At 29.5% G+C, this 20,075-nt stretch overlaps 1 protein-coding gene across 1 annotated transcript; it reads right to left on the reverse strand.

The window, feature by feature from the left end:
* Positions 1 to 1,807: 1,807 nt before the first annotated feature.
* LOC103493089 (ethylene-responsive transcription factor ERF061) lies at positions 1,808 to 3,035 on the reverse strand. Its single transcript, XM_008453714.3, has one exon. It carries the CDS (start codon positions 2,857 to 2,859, stop codon positions 1,936 to 1,938), a length of 924 nt encoding a protein of 307 aa, XP_008451936.2. The 5' UTR covers positions 2,860 to 3,035; the 3' UTR covers positions 1,808 to 1,935.
* Positions 3,036 to 20,075: the final 17,040 nt, after the last annotated feature.

Below are 20,075 nucleotides of genomic sequence, written 5' to 3' on the forward strand. Positions count from 1 at the left end.
TTTTAGTCTTTAATGCATATTTAGAGAGTTTGAGATATTTCAACCTTCGACCTCAGTAAAGTTAATACATGTAAACTATGGATTGAGTTACGTTAAACAACATATAGAGTTAGATATTCGAATCTCCAACCTCTTAATTAAATATATATATATAGGTAACTAGTTGACCTATATTTAGTTTGACACGAAAGGATAAAGTTGAATATATGACTATAAATTAAGAAATCAAAATGTATGAATGAAAAAAGACGAATGAAAACGAGGGACTAATTATACATATACACATTATATACCTCATTTATGTGTTGTTTCTTTCATTCACGTTAGAGATATGGGTGTGGGTATGGCATTTCACCTAATTTCTTTTTTTCTTGCTCTTCTCTTTTGTACACATTATTCCTTTCCAAATTTTATATTTTTCTTCCCAATTATTCACCACTTTCCTTTCTCTTTCCATTAAAATCTCTCACTCTAGTACCTACATCCATCCAAATCAACTTTCATCCAAACAAGTAGAAATTTGTATTATATTCAAAGTCTCGTTGCTTCTCATGAATGAAGTGACATTCAATGAACAAAATTCATTCACATCCTTCTTATGGTTATTAGTATAAGACCTTTTCATTAAGATATGCCAAAATGAATATGCAACTCAATTTAGCATATATAGATATTTACAGTTAAAAGATTTATGATTCGAATTTTTTTCGGTAGTTTCTTGTACTTCTCTTTTGACAAAAATATGGAAGAAGAAGATTAACTTAGGTTTGGCCCAAAAAAAATAAGATTAGTTAATGAATTGAAATAAATTTTTCGAAGATGGTCACACACTATCAAAATTAATAGTTTGTTTGTTTGCACCGACACACCCACCTATCTTCGATGGTGAATTCGTAATTTTTTAAATGATTGATGACTTGTAAAAGAGAAAAGTTTGCATATTTTGATACTTAAGTGAGTAATATTTATTTTACTTCTCTTCATTTATATTTTAATGATGAGTTTGATATAAAACATTATATTGAATCTAGATTTTGGAATCGAATCAAGTTGGCCTTGAGTCACTAAGGCCAAGAGATGCAAAAGCATATCTCATTCAAAGCTTAAATTCCTCATTTTCTCTAGCCTCATTTGGAGTTAGCTATTATTGACATATTGGTAAGTCTAGTCCTTTTCTTGTTCAATTGTCTCGAAACTTGTTTAATGTCATTTATGCTCTCGAGATCAAAATTAGCAAACCATGTCTTAACATAAGGGTTTGTTAAGATTATTTTCAAACTCCAAAATACTCAATAGTCAAACATAACTTTATTGAAATGGATCTATCTAGAAAACATGTGTATCCACTCTATATGTTCAATTGTTTTAAAAAATTAATTCTTCAAAGTGATCGAATTCCACGTTATCTTGGAATAACGTTGATGTTACCTTACAAATGGTATCATTTGTACTTTTGCAGTAATTAAAATAATTATAAAAAAAAACTCTAAAGATTAATGGTCCATTTTGAAACATTAGGTCTTTTCCTTAATGTTTTTTTATGCATAACTTCATATTTAAGTTCAGCAATGAAAATGAAAACTGAGAGTTCTCAAGAGAATCTTAATTGGATTGTGGAATGATTTTAAACTAATTTGTTCTTCATTCTAACAATTTAATTGCTCATTCCTTAGTTGAATCGATTATGTCCAATATTGAAGGTCATTAGACATTGCTATTATCTGCTATATAGTTTAATTAATATCATTTATTAAAAAATCAAAACTAATATTCTGATTTAACCATTTAAAATGAATGATGTGTAGAGTTCAAAGTAAAAAGGGGAAGAAAATAGGCATTAAAGAAAAAATAAAGAAAGAAGCTACAAATTTCTTTACAAAACTATATGAGAAATTTTATTACTTAGATTGAAAGAAGAAAGAAATTTAATTTAATTTAGTTTGCAAGAACTTCCCAGATCAAATCTGGATCGAAAGACGGCATCTTCGCCAATGAAGAGTACCCTTCACAAACACCTTCCCCGACCACCACCGCCGCCGATGACTCCGCCGATCCTGACGACGACGATGACGCCGGTGGAGAATTCTCCGACCTCCAAAACCCATCTTCTGAAACCACCGACGAACACCCCATTTCCCCGCTCCAACACCACTCTTCCACTGCCGGCGACGACGACGACATCGAAAAGGATTCAGAAACAGCGCCGTTTTTGGGATCCGATTTCTTGCCATTCTTTTTAGCCTTTTCCCTCTTCATCTTCAAACAAATTGATTGAATTTTTGCATCCACAGAGTTCTTTAGAGCATTCAATCGGCCGCAATCCGCGAATCCCAAATTCCTAAAATCCTTCAAATTCGGAAAATTCAGCCTTGCGTATTCTCCTCTGAGCTTATACGCCGCCCTGTCATACGCATACGCGGCGGCCTCCGCCGTGTCGTAAGTCCCCAACCAAACCCTCATTCTATTTTGCGGCAGTCTAATCTCCGCCACCCATTTTCCCCAATGCCTCTGTCTCACTCCCCTGTATAGCTTCTTCTTGACCGCCGTCGGAAAACCCCCATACCCGGTGGAGACTCCAAGTGGGTGGAGGTGCAAATTGGCGGAGGAGCAGGCATCGCGATTCTCTAAGCAGAATTGGTGGACAAGATCTCTCTGGCGGAGATAAACAGAGGAGCCAAGCGGCGGGTCCGTGGGAGGAGCGGCGGAGGAAGGAAGACAGTGGGAGAAAATGGAATCGAGAGTGTTGGTTGAATGGGGAGAGAGGAGGAGATTGGAGAGGAGAGTTCTAATGTCGGTGAAGCTTTTGGAATTGGAAATGAATTGGGGATTGTTTAATTGCTCTTGCATTTTGTTGTTCATGGAGGTTTTTTATCTTTTCCAGGAAAATGGGGAAGAAGAAGATTAGGATTTTGGGAGTATGAGTGAAAAATGGTGGTATTTATAGGTGGGGTGAAGAGAAATTAGAAAATGGGTACTTTTAGTTTCCTTTTTGTTTGTGATAAAGTTTGAAACTTGATAACACCCACCGATCAATTTGAGGATTCTCAATGATTGTAACTCTTAAAAAAAAAAGGGGTCTCTTGGGGTTCTATAGCTAACCCCTTGGGTTTCTTTCCCGGAGAGAGATAGAGAGGGATTTTGAACCATATGTTTGTTCGAAAGAATTTGAACTTAGATTATTCGAAAGACTTGGTTTGGTTTGATCCCACCTTTTGCAAAGGTATTAACTATTTCTATATGTAATCACTTCGACTTTAATAGTTAGATCATATCAATGATATAAGTTTATATCAAATATATATATATATATATATATATATATATATATATATATATATATATATATATCTCGATCATTAGATCATCATATTTCATATTTATGATCTACATTACACTCATATACGAAATCATGCATCGCTTACGATTTAAGTACCACTTGAACTCAAATTATTGTAATATTTATGTTTTTTTTAATTATTAAGAGACGTAATCAAAAACAAAATAGAAATGTAAATATGTTCTCTAAATGGCTTCTTCTCCATGTAAGATGGATACTTGTGTATTTCAATAGATCCCTTCTTAAGTTAAGTTTTGTTTAGCACCACGTGTTTGATTTTATAAGTGAGTATATACATGTCAATTATTATCAAACTAAACTCACTTTAACTGTTATAAGTTAGCACAAAAAATAAATGATTTTTATAAAGTTGTATAGGATTATTATCTAGAGATAGTTCTCATCCCATGTGTAATTGAGTAATAAGTCAAATATTTATTAAATATTATTTCAGTCTATATATCTTAAGACTTATTTTATTTTAGATGTCTTGGCACAAATGTTTAAATTCATTTTATTTTATTGTTACCTCTGTGTTGTCTTTTTTATATTCTGCCCTTTTGGTTTTTACCTAAATTGGTAGGAGATTTCCACACAAATTTGCTAATTTGTTAGCTTATTACTGTATAGTGAATATTATATTTGTTTGAATGTCATTTCAATGATGTTCTAATAACATGTATATTGCTCTTATTATTTGTTCCTATATAGTTAGCTCTTTTGTTTAGAAAAGTGTGTATCGAGTTTTGAGTCTGTTTAAACTTTAATTTCTATGTGCAGTTATGGAAATTTGTTTATTTTATTGTTGAGGATGATATCATCAATTAGTTAGACTAGATTGGATTGTTATGAGTGTAGTAAATCACTTGGGAAGTCTAAATGGGAACTCGTGACAAGTATTCAAAGTTGTATTGTTAATAGGATCTCATTCAAAACGTGAGAAACGTTTATGTGTAGAAGTGAGAGAGGACTTAGACACGTAGAAAAGCTAAATTGAAATGTAAGAGTAGGCTTTATGTGTGAAATATTGAGAAGGGAGTATATCAATTAAGTTTGATCCATGTAATTGATCAACTGCTTATCTAGTGACGTTGCAACAAATTGGGTTACTAATCTTGAGCTTTCTAACTTAGCACTCATTAATTATTATAGTGTTACTCAATTTGTCTTTTGTCTTGTTGTAACATCATACTTAACTTCTATGTGTCTAGTTACCTTATGTATTCTCGTGGTACGAGAACTATTACTATTGTTATTATTAATCATTGTTGATAAAATGAAACATTCAAATGTCTACTTCTCATATGATACAAGAACTTGGAATGAAGTGAATATTTGAAACAAAAAAAAATGAAATCTTAAACTTTAAACAACTCTCGATCAAAATTTAAATGTATTTACACTATTCATATAAAAATTTAATCATCCTAAATCTAATCTAGCACAACTAACATAATGCTTATATTATCAATCTCAAAATCATATATATTTTTTTTATTTTCTTATCTCACTCGCAGTATTCTATGTATACTTGGAAGGGTTAATTAATTATAGATAGAATAATTTATTTGAATTTTTAGTTAATTGATAAAAATATTTTATTGAAAAGTAAATGTAATTGAAGATATAATAATAAAATATATGGATGGGTGTGGTCCAAAGTTTCAGAGTAATCCAATCAGCATAGCTTTCAAAAGCTACTTTTTTTATTTAATGCCCTAAAACCCAAATACCAAATAATAAAACACAAATACAATATCTTAAAACACACGTGTCCTCTTCTCATTGGTTCTTTACTTTAATGTGATCAAATTAAATACATTAATTTCCCATCTAAAGTCTTTTTTTTTTTGCCTTTTGTTCTTTCCTTCCACCTAATTGAATTGAATTGGATTGGGGATTCAAATATATTTTAACTCTTGGAAGTTATATCTGAATTAATTACTTTTAAATAATTACTTTTTGAAAAAAAATATATTAATATTTGGTTGAATTTTAATTTAAACAGAAAATCGTCTTTATAATTGCAAGTGTGCAAATGGTTCGACAACTTGAATTATCTAAGTTAGATATTATATCATCATGATATCATTTTCAATCCTTAATCTCTCCTTAAAAGTTAATAGTTTCTTATGTTTTAATACAACTAAAACAATTCAAATATTTTAGAAAATTTGTTTTAAATCATATAGCGTTCCAAAATATTCACTCAATAACTTTGAGTGATAGAAAGTAAAATTTTGTTATATTTATAAATACTTTTCAAAAATATTGTTATATTTAGAAATTACTCCATTTTGACTAGGCCACGACACAACCCTTCCCCTAGTTAAGAGAAATCCGTGGAAATGACAAACATAAGAATGGAAATTGTCAAAATAGCAAACTGTTATTTTTTTTTTTATTTATGGCAAAACTAACTGTCTGGAATAATTTTCAACTTTTTTCGACCGAAAATGTCCCTCAACGGATGAGAACTGTCCATAATCAAATACAGTATATTTAAGGAACCTGGGAAATCAAACAAAACATCATATAAACCGATTACAGTGTATCTGTAAACACACCTACTTATGATAATTATTAACCAAATCAAATAATTATTATATTATTTCAAAGATCCCTAACCATATTCAATTGATTTCAATATCCCCTAATTATTCCAATTTTTCCCTTCAATAATTATATATTCAAATTTTAGCTACCGATTTTTGCTATCAACGCAATGAATATGTTCTAAAATTTTAATGCAATGAATTCTTCCTTCCTAAAATAATGATAAACATAATGCAATAATTAACTATATACAAAAACATTAAAAAACCTAACGGAAAAGCATTTCAAACATTCAAAATTCAAATCTCTAAAATTATGGCAAATATAATGGGAATACATAAGTTTATATTCAAATCTCAACTATCCCTAAAATCATGCCAAAACACAAACTGGAATTATCCCTAAAATTGGGAATATCCCTAAAATTGTGATCTATATTTAATGTTGCCAACAAACCGGAATTAATCAAAACCAAACACAAGATTCACCGAAATACAATCTTTTTGAAATTTCACCCGAACGTTCATGGCCATTAAAACATAAATTTCAACAAAGAACGGAGCAAAGCATATTATTTTTGAAATTTTAACATCTTTATATTTTAAACTACTTTAGAAAAATAACTAATATTGCCTTTCCAACATTATATTCATAAGATTATGCTATATACATTTTATTTCTTTGCCCTTGTCTACCATATTTTCGTAATATCCGACCATTACATCAAATTAAAACGTGATCCCTACAAATAAAACAGGTACCCGTATAATATATGAAACAATAATTTAATTTAATATTCATCCCTCCTATATACAATCTAGCAGTGAATACTTTATTCGATAAACGTGTTCCCTTTGAATTTTTTCATGGCTTTACAACGAGTGAAGATCGTATTCGATGGTAGATGGATTGAGTCCTGTCGGTATATTGACTATCGCCTCCTTGATGTATATGTTCCAGTTTCATCCTCGTTTCAAGAATTTGCAAATTGTATCCAACATAGACTTTTTCCAAATTCAGAAGTTTCTGTCTCTAGGTTGACCACTTACGGGAAAGATTGCAACAATTTGAAACTCATTCGGATTGTTGATGATAAGGATGTGTCTTGGATTATGTTACTTATATCGAAATTCCCCGACAATGATCAAATAAAACTCAACGGATGAGAACTGTCCAGATTCAAATACAATATATTTAAGGAGATAGAAAAATCAAATAAAATATCACACATTCGATTACAGTGTATTTGTGAACACACCGATAATTATTAACTAAATCAAAAAATTATTATATTCTTTCCAAGATTCCTAAACATATTCAATTGGTTTCAATATCCCCTAATTATTCTGATTTTTACCTTCAATAGTTATATATTCAAACTTTAGCTATTAACGTCCTATAATTTTAATGCAATGAATACTTCTTAAAATAATGATAAAGATGATGCAATAATTAACTATTAACAAAAATATTAAAAAAGTAACGAAAAATCATTTAAAAGATTTAAATTTCAAATCTCAAGTAAAATTCAAATTCAAATTCCAACCATTCCCTAAAATTATGACAAATATAATGGAAGTTTAAATTTAGAATCAAATCCCAACCCTTCCTAAAATCATGCTAAATAAAATATAATTTAATTATGGCAAATATAATGGAAATACTTAAATTTAGAATCAAAACCCAACCCTCTCTAAAATCATGCCAAATAAAATATGATCTATCCTTAATTTTGCCAACCAACTGAAATTAAGGGAAACAAAAATAGAAGATTCGCCGGAAGACAATCAACCGGAATTAAGGGAAACGAAAATTTGTACTAAAAGAAGAAGGTAGAAAGCGACGGTGCGGGTGGAAAGTCATTTGAAAATTTGAAGAATGTTAGAACCGGAGAAAATTTGAAGACATTTTTGATAAGTCGGTATTTTTTACTGATACATGCAGAAAACAGAGGAAAAATCCAAAGGTTGAAGAAGGAACAGAAGCGTGAAACGAAACAACTCATCAATACTTTGGGTGGTGTAAACCGATTAAAAAAGGAAGGGTGTGCAAACGGTGGAAAAGCGACGGAAGAGAAATCGATGGTGGAAAAGTGACGAAAGAGAAAGCGACGGTGGAAAACGGAAGAGAAAGCTACGGTGGAAAACGGAAGAGAAAGCTACGGTTGAAAAGCGACGGTGAAAATGTGCCGGAAAGCGTTTTTTGAAAAACGGAAGAACAAATACGTCGGAAAGCTTTACAGAAGATGATTTATTTTTTTTTTTTGGAGAAAAAACTAGAAAATTGAAGGGAGTGCATAGTATGTATTAATTACAGGGTATTTGTGGTTTTTCTTACTATTGTATTTAGGAGTCTATATTGTAAAGTAGGTAGGGGCATTTAAGGCATAGTTATCCTATTTATTATGTGGAAATTAACTGTTTTGCTATTTTGACAATTTAAAAATAAATTTGACATTTATGCAAAGTAAACCTTAAATTTTGATATTCTTCTTGTCGCCCCATTAGTTAATTGTCAAATCTAAATTCATATTAAAAACAAAAACTATCCTATGTGCATGTTACTTTTAAAGCATGGAGAATATTTCTTAAAAAAAGATTGTTGTACAAGAATTACTAAAATAACCAAGTCTATTTGGTAATTCTAAAATAAAGAAGCTATGTACATAATTGAGATTGGTAAATTAATGTCATTAAATTCACTTTTTTCTCCACATGGTTACCTTTAATATCTTCTATATACTTCACTTCACATTGTGACAGATCACCATAGTTTTTTTTTTTTTTTTTTGTCTTTCATAATACAACTAAACACAAATAATCGTGAAAATTTGATAATTAACTTGATGAAAAAATATATTTATAATTTGAAGAGGGGGCAACAAAAAGCTTTATTGATGTATTTATTCTAAAGAGAGAGATGTGACACACTTACCTCTAAATATCCAAACAGCCAAAACTTACTTCCAACTCTTTTTTATATAATATGCCATTATTCATAAATATCTTTTTTTGAAATAACATATTGAAAGTTATATTAAATGTTATAGACTCCACAACTATTATTGGATATGCACTTAAGTACACACTATGCATCCAAATCCATGTGACATGTTATATGACTTTAAAATGATAGATAACTTCCAATCTTGTCTTCTATATTTTTTTTTTACCCTAAATTTATTATTTCTATTTTCAGCTTATTTATTATTATTTTTTAAAATATATATATATATATATATATATATATATACTTTTTTTCCCATGCCTTAATTAATTTTTGTGAATTTTTTTTGTATAATGGTGTGTGTATGTAGCTTGTTTAATTTTTATTATTATTAAAGAAAAAAATGTTTACTTTTAATTTTAAAACCATTTAAAATGGTTTCTAAATGTTCCAATTAGTGATTTGGAAAAGGGAAAAAAAAAGAAAAGAAAAGAAAGCAAAAGCTATCTAAGAAATGATTAATTTTTTAAAAAAGAAATTGAATAAGAACTTGTTTAGCTAATTAATTTATATTTATCCTCAAGTTTTCTCTTTGGTTAGAAATTACCTTTTTTAAAGTTGTAAAATTACTCTAAACCCTTTCGTAAATGATTTGAACATATCTTTAAAGTAAATTTCAATTAAACTCAATAAAAAAAAGACACTAATAATTAACATCTCAACTATGGATGGACAACCTTTAGTGTATTAAGACTTTATCGTTTCAAATGCAAATGTGGTAGAGAAACAAGAAAGTGAGAAATGATAATTATGGTCAAAGAAAGTGTAGGGTTGGAAATCAATAAATATGAAAAGGTAGGCAAAGGGGCATGAGAAAAGAGGTTGGGCAAACATCACAACATAATGCATAAAGATCATCAAAGACTTATAATTTCTTTGCCAAATATCTCTTCTTTTTCTTTCTGATGTGCCCCTTCATCTCGTGAAAATTACAATTTCATAACCCTTCTTCAATTTTTTTTAGATAATAAAAAGTTTATTTTTTCTTCCCATTTCATTCCATGTGAAAAAAGGGTTTAAAGGTAGGTACCCCTTTGCAAAGTCAACCTCTCCCCTCCAAGATCTTCTTCCCTCCATTCATGTTTTGCATGGGAATGTATATCTTCCTATCACCCTCCCATTTTAGACCCTCCCCACTTTTTTGGATTACCCCTATGCTTTTCTATATAGTTGAATTAATACACTTAAAAGGTGTAGTAAAGTAATTAATACTCACTATTCAATTCACACACTATTGTGTGATATGTTTTTATTATCATTTAAAGTATATGCATGTTCTTAATTGTTTATGCAAAAATTTCTATTTGTAGATGGAAGAGAGTTTGAGTCATTATTGTTGAACTTTTTTTCTCTTGAGAGTAAGAATTCTTATCAATAATATAATTCTCTCATCAATAATATAACGTTATATGGGAAATAAATGGAAATTATCAAACTTTCTTAAATGGAATATACTTGCAATGGAGTGCTTAAGATTTGTATAAAGAGCTAAGTATCTTAAGGATAATAAGAAAGGATACGAGACGACATAATTAAACCTAATATGTTGAGAATAAAATTAAAATATGCCCCAAATTAGGAAATATAAAACTAGCTATTTTATCTAGTTGTCTTCCTCCAATTTCATTTAGCTCAAATACATGTAGAAGCTAAAGAAGTATTAACTTTTCATGTAGCAAATTAAACGACATATGTTCGAGTTACTCATATGTATCTCTCAAATTATACAAATTTAGAGTTTGGTGACAAATTGAGCACGTTGCTTTAAAATTTCAAGTGAGTGTTTGAGGTTATGAATGGGTTATCATAATCTATTATGAATTACAACAATCTATGTTAGTCTAAGTTATAATAATTTGTATTTAAGGAACATATATGTTATTTATTATAAAGAAGAAAAGAGATGATAAATATAAAAGAGGCAAACACAATCATAAATAGAAATTTGAAACTCACTCGAAGTTAGATATTGGTCACCCCTAACTTTTTTTAATCTAAAACAATACAAGAGGTGTAAGTCTTTTATCTATACTTCATTCCTTCCATTTCTACACCTGCACAAAAACGTAATTACTTCTCGATAGAGATATACTATTTATCTTTTTGTAGTATGTATACTCATATATATTTGCGGATTCAGAATAAGTCTAGGGATTCAAATCCCCTTAAACTTTACGCTTTATATATATAAGCTTCTCATTAACAAAATTTTTAAACCAACCACTATTCTTATAAATTGTTTATAGAAGTAGATAGATTCCTAATCATATTAGAAAATTAAAACTATTAATAACATTGAAACTCATTAAAATACAAATTTCAAATTTGAAAGTGAATGGTTTGGTGGTTGTGGATCACTTGTAACAAAATCAACATCCCATAATAGTACATAAAAATCAATGCTGTAATTGTGTATGGCATCATGATTCATATCCACATCTAAAAGGTAGAGATAAAAATAAAAAAGAGAGGCCAATTTTGTTGACATCTCATTAAAAGATGTCAAAGACAGACAGAAAAAAGAAAAGAAAAAAGAAAAAAATGATGAGTTTCAAAAAAGTGGTATTTTGGAGGTTAGCGAAGAAGGAAGGTTTTGTGTATAAATATTTTGGTTGTCAAAAAATGCGGCCGGTGCCCGGAGCCGACGATTTATGTGGTCCCTGGCTTTACAGCCTGACACGTCAGCTACCATAGCTGTATATCCCAGCATTTGAGTGGCCCACGTGTCCACTTAACATTTCTCATGAATGTAGAATTTTTCTAAATCTCGTGAATGCCCTTTTCGGGGCCCTCCCCACGTGAAACCCAACTACTCTCCACGGCGTCGTTTTTTGTTTCTTTTCTTCTCTCTTTTTTCCTCATTTTTTCCTATTTGTATTTTTGCATCATTGTGACGTCGTCATGACGATATAGACTCCAGCTGCTCATTATTATTATTATTATTTAAATGAACTAAAAAGAAAACATTTTTTTTTTATTTTAATTCTAACTTAAATGCTAAAACCGTTGTTAATAGTAATTAATTAAGGGTATGTTCGGTTTAATTTTGAAACTAAGATATTTGGAAAGAAGAAAGCTCCACCACGTTTCATGTTTATTTTAAATATTTTTTATTAAAAGAGTTTAAATAAAAATATTTTTTTGCTTATTATTTTACACAAATCAAAGGTTGTAATAAACTTAATTTCTTAGTCGATGCATTTACCTCCTCGTTTGTATAGACTTTCTTTCTCTATTATCATTGTTCTCGACTTCTCATTCATAAGTGTTATGAATTATAATAAAATTAAAAAAACTACAAAGTAAAGAATACATAAAACTTGAAGTATCATAAATTTTCTTTCAATTAGCCATTATATATGATTATGACAAAAAGGAGAGAAAAAAATAAGGGTTGATAGGAGTTTTTGGGATATTTTACCCTTTATTCACTTTAACTCTCCAATTAACTCTTTATAATAATTATTAACTCGACTCTGTGTTTTTATCACCAACCAAACCTCTCTTTGAGCTCCTAACTTGTCGTGATTGTATCCTATTCATTGTTTGAGTCGTTGAAGTTCTACTATATCTCTATTGTGTGTTTAATATTTTGTAACCATTATTTCTCTTCATTTATAACTTATACTAAAATAGTTCAAACTCTAAATACAAACAAAAATATTCTACGCCCTAAATATAGAACTAGTTCACATGAAGCAATTGATGTACCAAATATGTATGCTTAATAAAATCATAATTTTAATTGATAGGAAAGAGAGGAAAAGGAATATCATCTAAAATAGAAAAATGGAAAAATATTTACGTTTCATAGAAAAATTAAATATAATAGATTTTTTTTAGTAATATTTTATATGAAGTATTAATAGTTTGTTTTTTTTTTTCTAATTAATGTTTAAAAAACCCCCAAAGTAAATAGATAGTATTGTAAATATAATGATATATTATAAATGTAGATATTCATAACCTACATAGGTTATAATTTTCATATAACTCTCATTCAATTCCATATTGTAACGTTCATCTCATTTAATTCCATAATATAACTTATACCATGATATGTACAATAAATAGAGGAGTGTGGTACCTTTGTAAGACACACCACAATTGAGTTCAATTGTTTCTCTTCTCCCTCTCTTCTCTATTCTTTTTTTTGTGTTCTTGCATTGTTCTTATTTAGTTTTTGGTTCTTTATTTTATAACATGTTATCAGCACGACACTCTACCATTTTATCATTTGCAAAAGGTAGGTTATAATATTAGTTTTTTTTTTTTTTGTGTTTTGGTATTTGTGAATATTGCATGAAACAATCCATGTATCAATACATCATGCATAGTTTAAATGTTTGAGAATGTAATATTTTATACCTATTGCATGTTGTAATTTTACATATTATGTTTACATGGTTATTGTTTGTTAAAAAATATTTTTAGTTCATGATAAGATTATGGTTTAGTTCATCTTAATTTCTTTATGATTTATGTGATTGTTTATGTTTGGTTCTTATTTCAATTATTTTAAGATTTATGTATAGTTTATGGGTTATTTATGATTTGTGTTTATAATTTAGTTATTTACTTTCTATTAGTATAAGTTTTGTAATTGTTTTTATGATCTAAATGTTTTTATCAATTTATCTAAGTATGTTGTTTTAACATATTATGTATAAGTATGTTGTAAAATTAACATTTTTTGTGTGTATTTTTGTTAATTTTCCATAATATGTATATGTAATTTTTATTTGTAATTTTAATTATTGTACATTAACATGCCTGTTTTGAATTATTATATATGGGTTCCATTGATTTTTGTATCATGTGCATAGTATGATATTTATCTAAGTTGTCTTAAAATGCATGTTTGACATGTTTATTAAATTTCTAATATAAGTTAGTTTCTTTGTTATAGTTTTACCATGCAAATCTTACCAAATTAGAATCTCTAGCTCTTGATATCAATGGTGATAATTATTTATCATGGGTGCTTGATGCTGAAATTCATTTGGATGTCATGAATCTTGGAGAAACGATTAAAGAAGGAAACACGACTTCAAGTCAAGAAAAGGCGAAAGTCAGGATTTTCCTTCGACATCATCTTCATGAGGGACCAAACATTGAATATCGTACAATAAAAGATCCCTAGGAACTATGGCAAAGTTTAAAAGAAAGGTATGGTCATGAAAAAAATGTGATTCTTCCTAAAGCTCAATATAATTGAATGCACTTAAGGTTGCAAGATTTTAAATCAGTAAGTGATTATAATTCCGCATTATTTAAAATTTGTTCAAAATTATTGTTATGCGTAGAAAAAGGTACTGATGAAGATATGTTAAAGAAAACCTTTTCAACATTTCATGTCTCGAATATGCTCCTGCAGCAGAAATATCGAGAAAGAGGTTTTAATTAAAAAGTATTCTGAACTCATATTATGTTTTCTTGTGGCTGAACAAAATAATGAGTTATTAATGAAAAACCATGAATCTCGACCAACGGGAGCAACACCATTCCCTGAAACGAATGTTGTATTTTTAAATAATATTAATGGTCGAGGTCGAGGTCGTGGTCGTAGTCGTGGCCGAGGTCGTGACCGTGGTAGAGGAAGAAGTAATTATATTTTACGTGGTAATAATCATTTAGATTTCAAGAAAACCACAAATGATGATCATAGAAGGAAGACTCCACAAAATAAGAAAATTAAAAATGGTGAAAATCAATGCTTTCGTTGTGGTATGAATGGTCATTGGACTCGTACTTGTTGTACATCCAAGCAGTTAGTCGACCTCTATCAAGCCTCATTGAAGGAAAAATGGAAGAATGTGGAAGTAAACTTTGTCTATCAAGATAATGTATTTGACCCTTCCAACATGAATCATTTGGATGTGGCAGACTTCTTTGAGTCTCCTGAAGAGAAAAATGATGTTAATGAAGAAGTAGCAAATACTTCCTTTAATTTTGATAATGTCTGAAACTAATATTTGCATTATGTTTTCTCTATTTAACATTTACCCGTTTATTTACATTATTTACATTTCAAGATTAGTTTTTTCTTTTTACCAAGAGACTTATTGTAATCGTTTTTTTTTTTTTAATGAAGAGTTATGAACATTCTCATATTCTGGCTGACTCAAAGATGAATAATGAAGACTTATGTTTAGTACAACTACACACACAATACTTAAAAGTAAAAAATATTTTTCTACATTGACAATGCTTGAAGTAAATGTCAATACAATATCAGATTCTACAAACTTGATTGAAAGTTTTGATAGAGCAAACCTTATTTTGTCTAGAGGAACAAAATTCACAATTAGTAATGTTTTGTTCTCTAGTAAGTGAAAAAGAAACTTATTGAGTTTCAAAGATATACGTCAAAATGGTTATCATGTAAGTGAATATTATATTTATTGCTTCACATGAGAAGCATATATTGGAAACACTGCCTGTCTTTTCTTCTTGATTACATTATACTCATATACGAGTAATTGAAACATATGCAAACATGAACCCGAAGTTCATGAATTTAAATATGTTTACTCTTTGGCATGATCGATTGGGTCATCTTGGGTCAATAATGATGAGAAAAATTATTGAAAATTCTCATGGATGGCCACTAAAGAACCAGAAGAATCTTGAATCCAATGAATTATCATGTATTGTTTGCTCTCAAAGAAAATTAATTATTAGGTCATCACCAACCAAAGTGGGAGTTGAGTCACTACATTTTTTTAACTGATTCATGGTGACATATGTGGACCCATCAATCCACCAAGTGGACCATTAGATACTTCATGGTTTTAATTGACGCATCAAGTAGATGGTTACATGTGTGTTTATTATCAAGTCGAAACCTTGCATTTACAAGATTACTTGCTCAAATAATCAAATTAAGAGCACAGTTTCCTGATTATACAATAAAAAATACATTCGACTTGTTAATGTTGGTGAGTTTACATCCTAAGCATTTAATAATTATTGCATGTCAATTGGAATAAATTTTGAACATCCTGTAGCTCATGTTCATACACAAAATGGTTTGGCAGAATCATTTATCAAGCGTTTACAATTGATTGCGAGACCATTACTTATGAAAGCAAAACTTTCATTATCTATATGGGGTCATGCTATTCTGCATGCAGCGACACTTATACGTATAAAACCGATATCTTATCATAAATATTCCCCAACACAATTAGCTTATAGCCAGGAACCAAATATTCTCATTTGCGAATTTTTAGTTGTGCAATATATGTTCCAATTTCCCCACCACAACTACTAAAATGGGACCTCAAAGAAGGTTAGGAATATATGTCGAATTTGAATCCCCATCAATTATTAGGTATCTTGAACCCTTGACAAGAGATTTATTTACTCCACAATTCGCTGATTGTCATTTTAATGAGACAAATTTTTCAACATTAGGGGGAGGAATTAAGAAGTTGGAAAATGAAATTGTTTTGAATGTATCGTTGTTATCTCATTTAGATCTTCGTACAAATCAATGTGAACTAGAAGTTCAAAAGATAATTCATTTACAAAGTGTAGCAAACCAAATGCCAAATTCATTTACAGATACTAAGAAAGTAAACAAGTCATATATTCCAGCTGCAAATGCTCCACTAGAATTGAAATCCCAACTCAGCAAGTTGATACAATTAATGAATCAGCATTGTGCCAAAAGTATGGTAGACCAATGGATTCAAAAGATAAAAATCCTCGAAAAAGAAAAGTGACCAATAGTCGAAATGATTTAATTGACAATAGAAACATTCAAGAAAAATTCATGGACACAACTAATGGTAAAAATGTTGAAGAGACTCAAGTATATGAAGATAACAATGAGAACTCGAATAAATTATACCATGACAGGAAAAAGATGGAATAGAACTAATGTAGTTGTGGATAACATTTTTGCATATAATGTTGCACATAATATCATTCATGAAAATGAGGATTATTAACCTAAATCTGTTGACGAATGTCGTAATAGAAAGGATTGGCCCAAGTGGAAAGAAGTCATCCAAGCAGAATTAAACTCACTCACGAAACGTGAAGTTTTTGGACCTGTAGTTCATACACCTAAAGGTGTAAAACCTATGGGATTTAAATGGGTATTTGTGCGTAAACGAAATGAAAATAATGAGGTCACTAGATATAAAGCACGACTTGTTGCACAAGGATTTTCTCAAAGACCAAGCATTGATTATGAGGAAACATATTCTCTTATGGCTGATGCTATTACATTAAGATATTTAATTAGTCTGACTGTATGTGAAAATCTTGACATGCATATCTTCGAGGGACAATTGATATGGGTTTGTTTTATTTAAATAAATCAAACCTTGATCTAGTTATATGTTTACATGTGGAGGAACCGCTATATCTTGGCGGTCTGTAAAGCAAACCATTACAGCCACTTCATCGAATCATGCAGAAATTCTTGCAATTCATGAAGCTAGTAGAGAATGTATATAGTTGAGGTCAATGACTCATCATATTCGAGAAACATGTGGTTTGTCTTTCAATAAAAATTTACCAACAATATTACTTGAAGATAATACCGCATGTATAACACAAATCAAAAGAGGGTATATAAAAGGAGATAGAACAAAGCATATCTCACCAAAACTCTTCTATACACATGACCTTGAAGAAAATGGTGACATCAATATTCAACAAATTTCTTCAAAAGACAACTTGGCGGACTTATTCACAAAAGCATTACCCACATCAACATTTGAAAAGCTGGTGCACAACATTGGAATGTGACAACTCAGAGAACTCAAGTGACGTATCATAAGGGAGAGTAGAAATATTGACCTTAAGGAATAGGAATATTGCACTCTTTTTTCATTGACTATGATTTTTCTCATTGGATTTTCCCAACAAGGTTTTTAATGAGACAGTTATTAATATATAAAAATGATGTACTTTTTTTCCTTCACTAGTATTTTTTTCCCATCGGATTTTTTTCTAATAAGGTTTTAACGAGGCACTTATTTTTATATAATATGGATATCTAAGAGAGAGTAATAATGATATATTATAAATGTAGATATCCATAACCTACATAGGTTACAATTTTCATATAACTCTCATTCAATTTCATATTGTAACATTCATCCCATTGAATTTCATAATGTAACATATACCATGATATGTCCTATAAATAGAGGAGTGTGGTGCCTTTGTAAAACACACCACAATTAAATTCAATTGTCTTCTCCCTCTTTTTTCTACTGTTCTTTTGTGTTCTTGCATTGTTCTTATTTAGTTTTCGGTTCTTTATTTTATAACAGATAGATTGATTTTATAAATAATATCTTGTCGTGGCATATATTTGCAGGGATGGAAGGACTTAATAAGGACACGTGTATGGTTGAGAATGGTCTCAAAACCAATCATTCTCTCTTATCCTAATTTATTTAAAAAAAGATTAGAAAACATAAAGAAAAGACATTAAAGTCAAAATATGGGGAACCGACCGTTTGGGATGAGACGGACTATGTCTACATGTTGTTGGTCGTAATTTGAAACTACTCTGACTTTTGACTTTTTTTTAATATAGGGTAGGGCCACGTAGGTACACAAATATAATGATGCCTTTATTATATATCAACCTATGAATCTCCACTTATACATTCTCAATTGAATTATGGATTAAAACAATTTTGACCAACTTTTTAGTAATGTCACAATTTTTTATTTTTTTCAAACTCTTATTATAAACTTAAGCAATTGTTGTAATCTGTGCTCTATATCTTCTGTTTCTACTCATTTTGTTCACTAATTTTTACATAAAATAGTGTACAAACATTTATGAATTCATTAAGACTTCCATAAAGTCTATAGTTCGACGAAAAATTAAGCATCGAATTAACTTTATAAAAATTCACAAATTACAAGAAAGATGTTAGCTCTAATATCATTTTCTTCTAAAATTTTATTATCAATTGCACATTTTACGTATGTCTAGTTTATAGAGTGCATAAGAGAAAACATTCTATTTTATGATATTTGGAGTGGGAACTCGGTAGCGCATAAAAGATTGCATTACTTGTTAAAGTCCATATCGTAACACTTATATCTATTTAGTCTTGCGGTACAAATTTGAGAAATCAAGTTTACGGTTAAGGTCGATACAACTTAACAAGTTTTAGGTGCACGTGCATGCGACAGTATAATAGTTAAAGACACTAGAGGATACACATTTAACTTAGAATATCTTATATTTCTATGGAATTGGCAAATATTAAAAAAAATAGATAATGTAAAGCAATAGAGAATCAACATACAAAATGTGGTTCACTAATAATGAGTTAACTACATCCAAAAGCAAAAGGAAAAAAACAACTTTATATATGAGAGAAAATTAATGATACAAATCAATGCACGTCTAGGGTTATAAAGTTTATGTAGTGCACTTCCTACATCTTACATGTCAAAAGCAAAAATAACATAAATACAACAAATATGAATTCAAAGCATTCAACGTATGTATCTCCAAGTTAACAAGCATAATTCCCTTAAGGTGTTTGGAATTGAAGTTGTGCAAATTGAAAAATTGTGAATTCATAGAATCAACGGTGTAATAAAAGGTTAATAGACTATAGGTTAGGGTCTACACATTATTAAACTAAAAATAAATAAATGCAAAGACACATAGGCCCCTTAGAGATATCGATATAGAATATAAATGAGTGAGATTAAGAAACTAATCATGCACTTATGCATATCTAAAAAAATTACAGTCCAATAAAAAAATAAAACATTGTTGTTATTATTATTTAGAACGTGTTTAGTGATTCAAGTGTTTTCTTAACCAAATCATAATATATCGATAAATTTAGAGAAAAAGGAGAAGGAATAATAAACAAAAGTTAAAAAAATTAAATAAAACAAAATATTGGTTTTAAAGTATTATTATTTGAGTATCAAACAAACAAATGTTAGGGTTAAGATTTTAGATGAGCATTAACATTGTCAAAAGAATACATTAGGTTATAAAACATTATTCTCCATCTCTTCCACTAGTTTGACCTATAAATCAATCATTGTCGATATTTAATTTCCAATGATAAACGAAATTTCACATGACCTTTTCTTACTTTTATGATTAAAGTACATCTTTTTGGTTATGTGTTTAATAACATTTTAAAATGATTTTTTGAATACTTTA

This window comes from Cucumis melo, chromosome 7 (assembly GCF_025177605.1).
Source record: "Cucumis melo cultivar AY chromosome 7, USDA_Cmelo_AY_1.0, whole genome shotgun sequence".
NCBI lineage: Eukaryota > Viridiplantae > Streptophyta > Magnoliopsida > Cucurbitales > Cucurbitaceae > Cucumis > Cucumis melo.

Excerpts from the sequence above, each read along its gene's own strand:
- LOC103493089 (XM_008453714.3), bottom strand. The coding sequence starts at position 2,859 with ATGAACAACAAAATGCAAGAGCAATTAAACAATCCCCAATTCATTTCC.